Below are 15235 nucleotides of genomic sequence, written 5' to 3' on the forward strand. Positions count from 1 at the left end.
TGGGATGTCTTGGGCTCACCTTCAACTGAGTGGCGTGCATGGCAACATTATTTAAGGTTGCCATATTTCAAAATTGTTGAGGGTTTTTTTAAGGAAACCACAGAAATTATTGAGCTTTCTTTAGGAAATCCCCAAAGCTGTTGAGCCTTTTTCCATAAAAGTTACAAGAATTTTTGAGTTAGGGGCTTTTTTAGGCATTGAAACCCCCTATGGCTGCTAATGGAAGAGTTCTTTTTCTCCTATGGCAGCCCTACGTTATTGTGTGATTGTTTCATACAGATCACCAGCACTTGCCCGTGAGGCAAGGAGAGACAACTGCCTCGGGTGGCAATACCCACCTGATCCAGCCCCACAGTGACCTCTTAGCAAATAGGAGGCACTGCTGTTCTCCTCCCACCCTTGTTCCTGATGTAGATAGTTATTTCCACCTTGTTCCTGATGTAGCTCTTCATTCGCGCCTTCCTCCCTGACCAGAGGGACGCCATTTTGTGGCTCACCTCAGGTGCCAAAATGTATTGGGCTAGCCTGCTGACCACAACTTAAAATTCACTCCAGTTATTGCATAATGAATTGTGATGTCAGCTGGCTTTTCCTCTGTACTGTTCAATGGCACTTGATTCATCAGGAGTTACTTTCTGGTGTTGTATGTCATCCTCATGCTTTACTAACCAGCTCAGCATGCATTACACTAAGATTACTTAAGGCCACATCTTACAATGCAGAGGCAGCTTGAAACTTCGGTTCATGATGGCTGCATCTTTTAACTAATTTATATGTTCTTTAAGAGTATGAAATACTAGAGTGAATGACTAGGAAGCTGGAGACTAGGGTTCAAATCTCTGCTCAGGTATGAAGCCAACTGAGTGACTTTGGGTCAGCTACTATCTCTCAGCCTAACCTACTTCACTGAGTTGCTGTGAGGATAAAACGGAGAGGAAGAAAAGCATGAACACTACCTTGAGCTCCTTGGAAGAAAGTTGGCCCATAAATGTAATAATACAAGCCCCATCTGCATTATATATGTAGAACAGTCTCATACTATTTTAAGCTGCCATGGCTTCCCCCAAAGAATCATGGGAACTCAAGTTTCCTAAGGGTGCCAAGAATTCCCCTCACAGAGCTATGATTCCAGAGTTCCCTGGGAAGAAGGATGAATTGTTAAACCATTGAAATTATAGCTCTATGGGGGAAATAGGGGTCTCATCAACACTCGGTAGAGGTAACTCACAACTTACACACATTTAACTTGTGCACGTTCAGCTTTACGTGCTTGGCAAAAGTCTAAAAAAAAATAAAAGTGGGTGGACAGGCATTTAGGAAAAAAGGGCTTTGGCAATCCCACCTGCCATTGATCCAAAAGACACAATTTTGGTTGTGCACACTATCCCCAAAAGTTCCAGAAAAGTTCCAGAACATAACCCCTGTGTAAGTTGAGAGTTGTCTATACTCTTAATAAGTTTCCATGATTCTTTGAGGAAAACCATGGCTGTTTAAAGTGGGATGATATTGCTTGTGGTACAGTGCAGAAGTGGCCAAAAATGAAATAAATACTCTTTAAGAGCCTGTCAGCCATTATCCTGAGGTGGCAGCTTAGAAGGGTTTTGACAGGCGTTCTTTGCCCATAGTATATTATGTGTAACTGGTGTTGGATCCTTCCTTTCCCAGCCCCCCAAACTGAGCTCCATAGCAAACAAACAAACCTGCTCAGAACAGCTATATGGTGTAACACTATCAACGCATGTGGAAGGTGATGTATCCTACTTCCATGAAGCCATTGTAGATCTTCAGTGGAAGTTACCATAATTTGGCTAATACAACTTTTGTGCTTTTGCCTATGGATACAATCCATTGCCTATGGATACAGGATTCTGTCAGTATTTATAATTAACAGTGCTTCGGGGGGGGGGGTAGGAGGGACGTCTGCCTCATTTCTCCCCCAAAATTAACTTGGTAACTTGTTTTCTTAAAAATGAAGCATTTAAATCTTAATGGAACAAAACTGCAGACCAGCTTCTTCCAACATGCTTTGTGAGTCAACCTGGACTGCCACCTAAAAAATATTCAGCGCTTGACTTCAGATATCAAACACTAGCAGCTTAAGCACATGAACAAATTCAATATGGCTTCACCCAGCGCACACATTTTGCCATAAAAGTAAAGTGACTGGAGAGAGTACAACTGTTCATATTCTGAGAGGTCAGGGGAAGGCTGTTTTATTATCTGCCATGCATTTGATCCTATGAAAATTGTTCCTTTCTAACAGAACTTGTAATCTTTAATGTTGACTTCCTGCTGTTCAATTTACACATCTTACTTGCTCAAGCTGACATTCTTACTTTAAACTTCTTCTTCTTTGCAGTCTTCTTTGTTCTCCCTCGTGTTATGTCCCCTACTTGAAGAGCAATCTTCCTTCTAAGTTGTGCTGGCTAGCGAGCAGGGAAATGCCTGCCCTAAAAATCCCTTCCCACCCTGTCACAGATTTAGAATTATAGAACAAATATAGAGAGAGACTTTGGGAAGGTTGTAATGCGTGGCTTCTACGAAAATCCATCAGCCCTGCCCCTGGAGGCATGCAGCATTTGAAAGGAAGCTTCAGAGCAATGACTCTTTAGTGCCTCTCAAATGACAATTAACATGAAATTTTAAAAAAAAAACATTAATTCCATTTATGGGGTCAATACAAGGCTAGGAATCAGTGAAACTAGTTGCTGGGACCTACCAGGACTAAAATATCAGCCCTGATGAGACTCCTACCCAGCTGTTATCAACATGGGACTGAGAGTCACTTTATAAAAAAAAAAAAACATTACAGGGGATTTATTTTATTTATTTAAGAGATGGCTCAGCTCTCCAAAGCCAATGTTGAATTGACTTAGAAATGACCTGGGGGGTGGTAAATTTCCTCCAGCACTCCACTTCCCAAAACATGACACCCTCTTCTCTTTCCTTACCTGGGCAGGTGCGGCAAAGGACTAGCAGAGTCCTGCTACTCTTCCCCTCCATAACTTCTCTCCCTTTCTTCTCAAAGATTGCCTCCTTAGTTCTGAGAAGACTACAAAGCCAAAGGATTAGCATGCTACAATGACAGAGAGTGGGTCTCCCCATGAGCCACCACTGCTCTCACCACCACCACCACCACTGCCCAGATAAGTAAAGGGAGAATATTTAAGAGAGTCGGGGCTTACAGTACAGTAGTGCCTTTGGGAGATAGGGAGACCTGGTGTGAAAAAAAGAAACAGGAAGCCAGGAGTTCTTCTCTGGCTCGGATTTAAATCTGAGCCTGAGCAGAATTGTAAATTCACCTTCCAGTCCCCTAAAGTTATTTCCCAAGCCCACTTCAAGAGCAGCATTTCTAGTATCTCTGCCTTTCGCTTTGCAATCTAGTATGTTAGCCAACCCCTGATAAATTGATCTGGGTGCTGGTGGACCATCACAGAAGGTTGGGTAGAACCAGAGGTTTTGCACCCCTGATTTATCATAGCAATGACACAGGTTGTAGAGCCAGTCATTGTGCCTGAAGAGCAATCACATCCCTAAATGGGACCTTGAGACATCAATTTGAAGCTTCAGGCCCAACTTACCATTGTCTACCTGCCAGTCTCCCACAAATCTGTCTTCTCAGGACAGTCATTCTTCTTAGCCCAATCCAGGTAAAGGTCTGTCCCAGGCTACATCCTGCATACTTGTGAAGTCGTTGCTGCTAGCTTCTGCCAGTTATTATAAATTAAACACAGCTATAGGGATGCGGGTGGCGCTGTGGGTTAAACCACAGAGCCTTGGACTTGCCGATCAGAAGGTCGGCGGTTCAAATCCCCACGACGGAGTGAGCTCCCATTGCTTGATCCCTGCTCCTGCCAACCTAGCAGTTCGAAAGCACGTCAAAGTGCAAGTAGATAAATAGGTACTGCTCCGGCGGGAAGGTAAACGGTGTTTCCGTGCACTGCTCTGGTTCGCCAGAAGTGGCTTAGTCATGCTGGCCACATGACCCGGAAGCTGTACGCCGGCTCCTTCGGCCAATAAAGCGAGATGAGCGCCGCAACCCCAGAGTCGGTCACGACTAGACCTAATGGTCAGGGGTCCCTTTACCCTTTACCTTTACCTATCTGAGAGGGAGACAGGGGGTTGCACCATCAAATGACTATCTGGAAAATAGAATAGTCCTCAAGAAAACTGAAGTCAACCAGGCCTGGCATGTGCAGTGTGTCTTAGTTAGAAAGTCACTTCAGAAAGTTTTATACAGATGGGCGAGCCAAGCTGCACCCAGTCCTTTCCTCATCTTACCCTCCCTTATGGTAGTTTTCAACAAAGCTGCACTAGTACAAATTTGATGCATAATTCAACTGAAGAATCGCCTTAGTCCTTGGTCTCTTTGGCCTGTGATATGAGAAGGAGAATCCAAATGCTTTGCTGAGAATGGCTCCATATTAAACACTGATGCATATTTTCTTTACCCTAAGGGCAACTGTTTCTTCTATGTCAGTTCCTGCAAAACTGTGCAATTATTAAGACATATAAGCCTCCTTTTCAAGTGTTATGGGATATATGAAAATGGGATGCAGCACTTGTGTTTCCAGTGTCAGCATGTGTGACAACATGCAAAAGCTGTCACTGTAGAAAAGAGTTGTCTATTAAGCATAGAAGAAGAAGAGTTTGGACTTGATATCCCGCCTTTCACTCCCCTTCAGGAGTCTCAAAGCGGCTAACAATCTCCTTTCCCTTCCTCCCCCACAACAAACACTCTGTGAGGTGAGTGAGGCTGAGAGACTTCAGAGAAGTGTGACTAGCCCAAGGTCACCCAGCAGCTGCATGTGGAGGAGCGGAGACGCGAACCCGGTTCCCCAGATTACGAGACTACCGCTCTTAACCACTACACCACACTGGCTCTGTAGATAGCTCTGTAGACAGCTTGAGAAGAGTGTCAGAACTCAAGAGCTTTCATCTAACATGATTTGCTTAGACTACTGCTTCTTAGCCACAGGGTCTTACACTTCTTTATACTAACCCTTGGAACATTATTGTTGATGTTTGTGCTTTGAATTTAAGGTGGACATTCCTGGATTGCCTTGATAATGGAAATTAAAAGTAGGTTATTCAAATACGAAGGTTTTCGTTTGAATTCTTCAGTGTTTGGGGCATTTATCCAAGCAAAGTCCCATCAACCAGGCCTTGTTGTGTGTACACTGTTGTCATATCACAAGGCCCTGTGCTCAAAGAAATTGAGATCCACTGGTTTTGCTCTCCTTGTGTTATGCAGATGTTCTACCACAAATCAGAATGTTCTGAGCAATTGTGTGTGGCACCTCACAGCAGTTTAACAGCGGCGCATTCTTTTTGGCGTACTGTCCTTTTCTCCGAAGGAACCTTTAGAAATGGAGTAATTAAAGTGAGATGAAAGCAGCATTTCTGACCTTGACATACAAGCAACAGCATGATGGTGGTGACGGAAAAATGGAGAAACAACATGTCTAATGTGAAAATGCGTGTAAACACCATTCATTGTTCTCGTTGGCTGATGCATGCTGAGAAACAAATGCTTCTTGCTCATTTGCATTGTAAATCTGAAAGCTCCGCACCTGAAAGCCCAGTTGAAAGAGTCCCTTCCGTGATTAGGGACCTTGCTATTCACAGAAACGTAATTCCAATTAGCTTTGTTATCTTCCTTTGAAAACAGAATGAAGGATACCAAGGCAAGTGACATTTCTTTCTTATCCTCATTCCCTCCCCATTCCCCCAACACAGAAAGCCAGGCTCGCTAGGATCCATGCTGCGAAGAGTGGGACTGCCAATGCATACATGCAGAGCAAAAGGAACGGCTTGCTCAGTAACCAGGTAATGAGTGTGTGCATTCTAAATTCGGGGAAAGCATTCAATAATAGCCCAGCAATCCATGTTCTGTTTCACACCAGAGGCCTCCGAACACAGAATGACAGTCAGGCTGAGGAAGGAAGCATTGTGCTTCCTAAGAGGAAGCTGTGACAGCCAGGTTTCCCTTGGGACTCAGTCAGCTCTTTGTCGAAGGTGATGGAGCCTTGCCCGCTCAGCTCTGAAAGCAGCCTTCATCCTGTGAATCTCTGATACAGCTCCCAAGAGTTTGTAGCTGCCATCCAGAAAGCATCTCCCCTTCGCATACAGACAGGGGCTGGATCTACACACAGATATAAAAAAGTTAAGAGGTGGGGAAAAAACCATTATATAGCTCTCTGCAATTTTCCATTGGCTGCTGTACAGTGCCCCCTGGTGTCACATTCTTATAACGCATTTATAATGTTATAACTCACCAGGATAGATTAATCCAGGCAGACACACCATTAAATAGCATGGACCAAATGCCTGCTGGTCTCCACCAAGTTTCATACTGGTCTGCAACTTTGATGTATAGTATATATACATCCAATATATATATTTGATGTATAGTATATACGGTGGTGCCCCGCAAGATGAATGCCTCGCAAGACGAAAAACTCGCTAGACGAAAGAGTTTTCTGTCTTTTGAGGTGCTTCGCAAGACGAATTTCCCTATGGGCTTGCTTCGCAAGACAAAACGTCTTGCGAGTTCTTGCGAGTTTTTCCCCTTTCCCCCCCTTTTTCTAAGCCGCTAAGCCGCTAATAGCCGTGCTTCGCAAGACGAAAAAACCGCAAGACGAAGAGACTCGCGGAACGGATTAATTTCGTCTTGCGAGGCACCACTGTACATCATATATATGACTGGTCCCTGCTATAATGAGGATGTGCTTGCATCACAATCCCTCTCCTGCAATTTCTCTCCTCTTGATCTGTCCGTTCCTGACTCTCTTTCTGTTCACTTATTCCTCTGCTAAATCGCACATTATTGCATCACATACGTTAAAGGGCAGGGAAAGACAGAGCGTGAACCCACATCTAAACAAACTTGTGAGCAGCAGTTTACTAACCTGCCCACTTTAATGTAAGAGGTGAAGTCATCTGCAGCAAACAACAGGCCCTTTATCACTAGCAGTTCCAGAATTCTGCAATCACTTCCCTCAAGAGGTGCAGGTCTATATTCTTTCCTCCTGACATTGAGGTGATTTTCTAAAGCCCATTTATTCAGGAAAGCTTTAGAGCATTAAGAATTGCTGGCTATCCTTTGAGACGCTTTTAGATCGTGCTGCAAAGTGTGCAGCTATGTTACTTAACATATGGAGTTTGTTACAACATATATTGATGATAACCAGCGTAGACGTATTTTTTTAAAAGGATTAGAATGTCAAAAGGATCCTTCATAGAGGATAGCTTTGATCAACAGCTACTGTGGAGGGCAAACCAGTCATTTGCTTAAATGCTTCCACTTTTCTTGGTCTTAAGACCGAATACTTCACCTGAAATGAACTGTGAATCAGGTTATTAGCAGGGATAGGGGCTCATTGAAAGGATTTTTCAAGAAAATCTAATGATCAGTGGATATGCGCAAATTATTTTATATTAATTGATATTTCCACAAAACAGATCTCTTTATAAATTGTCCAGATGTGCTCTGATCAAGAATTTAGTTTAAAGTCTATTCCTTCACAACTGAGAAAAATATAATATTCAATGTATTTACAGTTATGCGGTGATGAACAAGAGGCCTTTGTGAGCAAATCTGGTTCTTCCTTTGAAATCCAGCACCACCACCTGCTGCACTGTCTGGAAAAAACCACGGTAAGATGATAAACCTGCAGCTTCCTTGTGATCTGAGAAAAATAAATATGGTGTTGATTTCCTGTTCTCCTGTTGCTCTTAGTTAAGAACTACTCTGATAAAGTAGATTTTCATCATACTTAGCAAGTGAAATTTCATGAAGTGGCAGTTTCCTGAAATTATTTTGGTGGCAGAATTTATATGGAAAAATAGCACTTGTTTGTGTTTTTATTAGCTCTGTTGAGAATACCGCTGTGCTTGAATGATTAATAGCTCAGTTTAACCTATGAACAGCTTGATCAGATATTTCGCTGGCTGAGTTGCATACTCTCCAACATTTTTCTGATAAAAATAGGGACATCCTATTTCACCATCATCATGATTTTATAATTTATACTCCATCCATCTGGACTGAGCCACTCTGGGCAACTTCCAACATATACAATATAAAAATAGTAAATATTAAACATTAAAAAACTTCCTTATACAGGGCTTTCATTCAGATGTCTTCTAAAGGTTGTATTTACTTACAGTGGTGCCCCGCAAGACGAATGCCTCGCAAGACGAAACCGTCTTGCGAGTTTTTCCGACTTTTTTTCCCTTCCCCCCTTTTTTCTAAGTCGCTAAGCCGCTAATAGCCGCTAAACCGCTAAACCGCTTAGCCGCTAATAGCCACTAAGCCGCTAAGCCGCTAATAGTGCTAATCCGCTAAGCCGCTAATGGGCTTGCTTCGCAAGACGAAAAAATCGCAAGACGAAAAAACTCGCGGAACGGATTATTTTCGTCTTGCGAGGCACCACTGTATCTCCTTAGCTTGGGGGTTGCATAACTCCGTACCCTCCAACATTTCTCTGATGAAAATAGGGACGCCCTAAGGAAATACAGGACATTCTGGGATTAAATCAGAAACTGGGACAGCTTCTGTAAATCTGGGACTGTCCCTGAAAAATAGGGAAACTTGGAGGGTCATCCGTAGTAACCACTGGCTCCCTCCAGCAAAGTGTGCAGCACTGTTCATACTTGCCCCTTTCCATATCCTGAACTTCGCATCCCCGTTCCTGAGTGCTGACAACAAAAAGAAAGAAGATAGATCCAAGGGGAAATCTGAGCATGCTGGCTATTGGAAATACAACACCAGTGCAGGGAGTTCTCTCAGCAGATACCAAAAACGCCACATGACAATTCTGCTGGCAAAATTGTACTAGGTTGGCTGCAAAAACTCACTTCCTCCAATGGGGGAAGGCTTCCTGACTTGGAGGAAGCTCCCTTTGTTGGAAGTAGAGAACTTTGAGAGTTCAGTAGTGGTTTTATTATATGCATTTCTCTTTTTCGCTTTTGCTCACTGCAAAATAGAAAACGTAGCCTCTTGTATTCCGCACTGGACCATTATATGGTGTTTGTTTTCATCGCTTTCAATGACATGAGCCTCATCTGCTCCTGGAAGCTCAGCCAGGTGTGGATGACGCTCCTGTGTTCAGAAGCCATCTGATGTCTCAGGGCCGCTGCCTTGAGTTTGGCAGCTGAACGAGTCTGCGTTATTAGGAGTTCCACAGCGCCAGATTTGATCCCTTTAAAAAATAGTGTCCGTTAAACATGAAAGGTTGGCCTTTTTTTGTGACAGGGCTCACCCACAGGAAGTACTGTTGCTTATTCTTTTGCCCTGCATGGCAGCCATTTTGTGCTGGCACACGCAGCATTTCGATCGAAAGCATGAGTGCTGGCACCTTGGGTTTTTTAACTTTAAAAAAAGCACAGTTATATGTGCACTCCTATTTACCACCCATACTCTACACTGTGCTGCATCCTGTTTTGAAGCATACATATAGCAGACTGAAATGCAATTCAGAGTGTTGCAGCATGAAATTGAGCAGAGTTTGGGTCTGCCAATTAGCAGCCCTAATGATGCAAATTTTTTATAAGCTATAGAAATCTGTAGAAATCTGCAGCCCTAATGATGCCATTTTTCTTAATAAGCTATAGAAATCTGAATCAGAAGGGGACCTTGTTTTTGCTACTTGCCTTATTTACTTGGGCTCTGTGCTGCTTTTGTTTAAACTGCTTTAAGTGAAAGTTCAATTGGCAGTATTTTTGTTTTAAATCTTTTACCGATATGGCTGACTGTGATATATTGGGCAGGAAGTAAACGATATAGAAGAATTTGGGTCCCCCCACCCTTCCTTCTCCTGTTATCGTGCTTCTGGTTACATTGCTTATATTTTGATAATTTTATATTTTGATTATTTTAAATGTTGTATGCTGCCATGGGAAAACACTGTATTTTGAACAGTTGGGCTACTAAATTTATTAAATAAGCAAACCACCTCTCTTCCCATGAAATATGAACGAGGCCAAATCTTGTGCCGTGGGGAAACTTTCATTTATCACAGCTGCTTTTAGCTTTAATGCTGTTTTCCTTTCTAAATCATGTTGAGCAGAATCACGACTTCCTGGACGAACAAACCTACGAAGAAAGCTGCATGGAGGTGTCTGCTGCCAACCGGCAGTCCAGCCATAGTCCTTCCCTCTCTTCTCAACATGGAGTGACGAGCTCTTGCTGCTCACGGAGACATAAAAAGACATTCCGCATCCCAAACACAAACCTAACTGGCAGTCGCCCAAGTAGTGTCCAAGAACTCAGTACCATTCAGATCAGATGCATGGAAAGAACACCTCTGTCTAACAGGTACTTCAGCTTAAAAATGACCCCAGACAGAGATAGCATTATGATTGCTCTCCAGGCAGAGATAACATGATGTTTGATCCTGCCTATCAAAGAATTGGCATGGAGCATGTGTGTGTGTGTGTGTGTGTGTGTGTGTGTGTGCCCGCGCAAAATATTGCTCCGTTTGGGGTCATAACCTGTGTTCTGTAATGTTATGAGGAAAGCCGTTTCCTAGTCTTGAACGTAACGATTTTGAAGTGCTTAACTGGCAGAGGAACAGTGAGTGTATGTCAGTTCTATTAAATATCAAAGCAAATCATTTGTGTAAAATGTTGGGCTCTACTGGAAACCACATTTTGAGAGACTTTGAGTAGTCCCATTGTGACAAGGCACAAATGAATTGAAAACACCTATGAATTCAATATGGTCAGTATGTTTACAGATTGTTCACAAGACCATTTGTCATACTTCCCCTTGATAAATGACCTCATTAAAAAAAAAAATCTTAACTGCACCACGATTGAAAATCTTTATTGAGAAAATATTGCTGTGTAGATGAGCCCTCAACTTACTCATGGCACTGGGCAATATTGTGACTACAGGCATATCAACTGATCTCATACCATATCACATGGGAGAGGTGTTTTTTTAAAAGGAAAAGAAAAGAAATCTATTAAATAAACATTATCAAGACTTAATTTTAGTCATATACTGAAAGATTCTCATATCCATAACATGTACATAATATGACTGAGATTTATGACCTTTATTTGTAAAATGGTGAAGTCAAAATATGCTAACCTTTCAGGGCATTTTAATAAGGTGCATTGGTCTTGTGAAAGCTTATAACCATGTTGTAATAATAGCCTCCAAAACAACCCAAAGAGTAATTTGGTGCACCAAAATCTGTTGCAATTCAAAGATTTGTATACACTGACATGTGCACAGAGTTTTGCTTGTGCGACATGTCCCATTTATTTCCAGAGAAACCATGATCTTTACAAGCACTTCTTTGCACCCCAATATGGTGGCCTCCGCTGAAATGAATGTAGATAGACGAATTGCACATGTCTGTGACTCAGGTGTCCGCACTTATAACATCTATGATATCTAAGTTGGTTATCTAATGTTAGTAACTGAGGTCAGCTGTTCCATTACTCTCAACAGCAAATACAGCCACCTGAGACGCCACCAGTCACTAGGACCAGTATGAAGCAGTAGACCAGAAAACCGCCTTGGTGTTCTGTTCATGGTGATTTCACAGACCTGCCTACCTTTGTAGTGCTGTGTTTCTTTCTTATCTACAATGAAGACATGGTTCCTAGTTGCTTCCATGTAAAATGTGTTGAGGCTGGTGGATGAACAGTAGAATAAGCATTGGAAGAGATATAGACATTTGAGTTGCATCCTACATGCAACCGGGATGGTTTTGTGACATACCAGAATTGAATAGAAAACACTAAGCAGATGGGACGTTTGTATAATTTTTTTTTATCCACTGGTTGTTGTTTTTGTTTGTTTTTTTTAAACTTCTCTAGCCGATCCAGTTTAAATGCCAAAATGGAAGAGTGTGTTAAACTAAACTGTGAGCAGCCTTATGTAACCACAGCAATAATCAGCATTCCAACACCGCCTGTGACTACGCCGGAGGGAGACGATAGACCGGAATCTCCAAGGTACTCAGGAGGAAACATTGTCAGAGTATCTGCTTTATAAAACAGTTAGAATAAAGACCACTCGGAAGCTGCGGCCAAGAGCATAAGATCCCGAAGAAAGAGGGACACGACAACTCTTTGTTCAGTGGAATGGCAAACAAGAAAAAGAAAGAAAATATGAGTTTCTGGAGATGCAAAACATTTGGGGTTTTCAATATTGAACTGTGTGCTTTGGGCAACCAAATGGAATTTCTACACATCACTTGAACTTTTCTGGAGCAAACTCTTCTGTGACTCTTTTGATTTACTCTATGAGCACAATGAAAGGTCTCCCATTGATGCTTCTTCTTACCATGAAAAATCTTTTTGATAAAATATCTTAAAAATAAAAAAAAAACAACGCACCCGGCAACCCACCAGTCAGACAGTTCCAAATGAATGCAAAACCAAGACTGGAAATGAAGTTTTGATAATGTGTCCTCCTTTTTCCTGTTGATAAACCATGAACCCAGGACCAAGTGAGTTTAAAAGAGATAGTGAGAAAATGGCTCATACAATATTTGTATCAATTGAAAGAAACACAACCATAATGCATGTGAAAATTCTTTGGAGCTGTGATCTGAGTTTACTTCTGTTGTTTATTTCAGGTTAGGCATGATAACATTTTACTGTAGAAAAGGGACATTTCTGTGCACTTACAAAAAAACTGATTGTTAATGTTCCATGGTTGTGCAAATAACTTCCTTTCTTGTGGGGGAAATGAAGTATTTCTCACTTGAAACATGCATTAGTGAACTTGAGGTGTTCAGTTAGTTTAGCATCTATCATTCTTTTCGCTTGCTTCCTTGGTACTGTTACAACTGCAATAATTCAACATACACCTGTTGTATCAGGAATCAGGCCTTTATGTATAAAACTGCACAAATTCAGCTACACAGGTAAAATAATCACCCGGATAGACAGTAAAGTATTTTCTGTTGTATGAAAATGTTTTGAATAATTTCAAAAGCAAAATTTTTGTGTCACAGATGTTAGCTTTTGGTTTTTTTTTAAAGTTTATTTAATTCTCATTACCCTGTAATTCCTTAAAGCCAACCATTGCCTTTCGCTGCATTTCTATCCTCTTTGAATGTCAAGGGTTTCCATAAATTAACTGAGAAACCCTGTTTTATGAACACCATCCTTTATGTTTCCTGAAAACGACAGTCTTCCTAGTGCAGTGATACAATGTAAATCTCATCCAAAGTGACAATCACTTGGTTTAGTGATTAACATCTCTAAAACGTTGCTGTTATGTTGTGCTATTAGACAAGCTGAGCACTGGGAGACATGCAAGTTAATTTTGCAGAGGATTACGAAAACGTTGATTGTCAAATCTGTAGTCGGAAACACTTAGTAATGCAATACTCTCACAAGGATGAATGGTGAAAAGGACCTAATTTTGCAAAAAAACAGTGACATCAAAGGATGTACCCCAATAGGATTACTCATATAATTGTAGGAACAATACACAAACTTTACTGTTTAAATCTTTTTTTTTCTTTGTTTGTTTCATTGTCCAAAGGATTTTTAAAATGCTGTTTCCAGAAAAGTAACTTTTCTCCACCGTTGCTAATTTGTTTAGGAACATGGTGGGTTGTTTTTTTTCATCTTTTCAGATCTTGAAGATATTTCTAAGTAAGAACGTGTAACCAAACATTGAAGGTGCTTCTCAAGAAACTACTAAATAGATTTATATAGCACCTCTGCTAGAATGGGTCCTATATGATTGTGTATTAACAGATGTGTCTTCATCTAGTCATTGAATACACTGCTGTATGGAAGTAAGGATGTCCTTACATAGTTTCTTGTCTGCAATTATGTCATATTAAAAATAATATATTGGATGTTGGTCATCAGATGCCATCCTCATCTATTCCCAAACAATTTGTCTAGTATGGGTTAGTTACATCTATTACTGTAACATTATGTGACCAGCATCACACCCAAATACATTTCACATTGCCACAACATTGGATAAGAGGCTCATTTATAAGAGAGGGGATGGGCTATGTAGAATTATAGGCTCTCCCAGCCCAGTCCTCTGGACGGATTAGCCATGCTATATCAGTGCATTAAGAGTAATAGTTCTCGGAGTGGGCAGGAAAATATCTCCCTTTGGTGTGGCTCCCCCTCCTTTGAAATTGAATCAAGGGGAAATGAAACGAATTGTCATAATGTTATACATACAAGAGCAGAGGATCACAGGGATTAAGCCGGGGCAACAGAGACATGTTCATGCAGGTATCATTGGTTGCACAGGAAAACTCCTTTTTTGGAGCCTGGTTCTAAAAGGGGGTGGGGGGGTTAATAAAAGAAATTGTAGATTTCTTGCATTCATATATATATATATATATATATATATATATATATATATATATATACAGACCAATGAATAATGCAAGGCAGAAAGTGAAATAACTTTTGCATCTTCTGGCATTTTTTTCACCTAGATCACATGTATCTGCCCTGGAAATTATCCTCTCCAAAATGCGCTCCTCTTAGCGCTTACGTTGTTGGTACTCAGTGCACCAGAAGTGAGTCTTTTGCCAGTAGGGTGGCCAGGTGTAAAACAGTGTGATCTAAGGACTGTGCCTAAGAACTAGGCAGATAGAGGCATCTGCTAAAATCCCCTCTTCTATACAATTGTTATGGAAGCAGGAGCCCAGTCCTCCTCCTCCTCCCTCTCCCTCTCCCCCACCCCCATTGCCAGGACTTAAGTTTGCATCAATTAGTGGTATTTCACACGAGACGTTGTGGCAGATACTGAACTAGTCCGATAACCCATCAGTTACATTATGTTTCTGTGCAGAAGATTTTCAATGGGGCTTCCTGCCAGGTAAGTTTGCATAGGAAACGTTACACAAAACAGTCAAATTGGTGGGTTTTTTTTGTTTTGTTTTGTTTTTTAAAAGAAGGCAGATAAGCTGTGATACTTAGGCATAATTTTAATCATTTGCATTGGAACACCCATTCATTTCCGCACACTAGAAAGAGTCTACAGCGTTTGCAAGTGACATCTGGCCCTTTTAACGTTTTTTATAATATGCAACGCTAGAGTTTTCTGCGCTCTGCTGTAATCTTTCTAAGTGACTCCACTGAAACCACACAATCATTTCATTCTTCAACCACAGAAACACAGCTCCATTTTGACAACCTGCTGCTGTAACCCTTTACTCCTGCGGAATATGAACATTTTCATATAATGCGCTGGAAAATGGTGAAGCAGCCCTCCGCTTGC

General features: G+C 41.4%; 1 protein-coding gene across 1 annotated transcript in view; it reads left to right on the forward strand.

The window, feature by feature from the left end:
- The window catches only part of KCND2 (potassium voltage-gated channel subfamily D member 2), a 291559-nt gene extending 279265 nt beyond the window's left edge, over positions 1-12294 (forward strand). Inside the window, exons 4-7 of the mRNA XM_081877959.1 lie at positions 5740-5829; positions 7564-7659; positions 10074-10321; positions 11839-12294. Coding sequence (XP_081734085.1) covers positions 5740-5829; positions 7564-7659; positions 10074-10321; positions 11839-12016 — 612 coding nt within the window. The 3' untranslated portion in view covers positions 12017-12294. The remainder of the gene's footprint in view (positions 1-5739; positions 5830-7563; positions 7660-10073; positions 10322-11838) is intronic.
- The last annotated feature ends 2941 nt before the right edge of the window (positions 12295-15235 follow it).

The sequence above is a fragment of the Podarcis erhardii genome (assembly GCF_964252035.2).
Source record: "Podarcis erhardii genome assembly, chromosome: 10".
In the NCBI taxonomy this organism is placed as follows: Eukaryota; Metazoa; Chordata; class Lepidosauria; order Squamata; family Lacertidae; genus Podarcis; species Podarcis erhardii.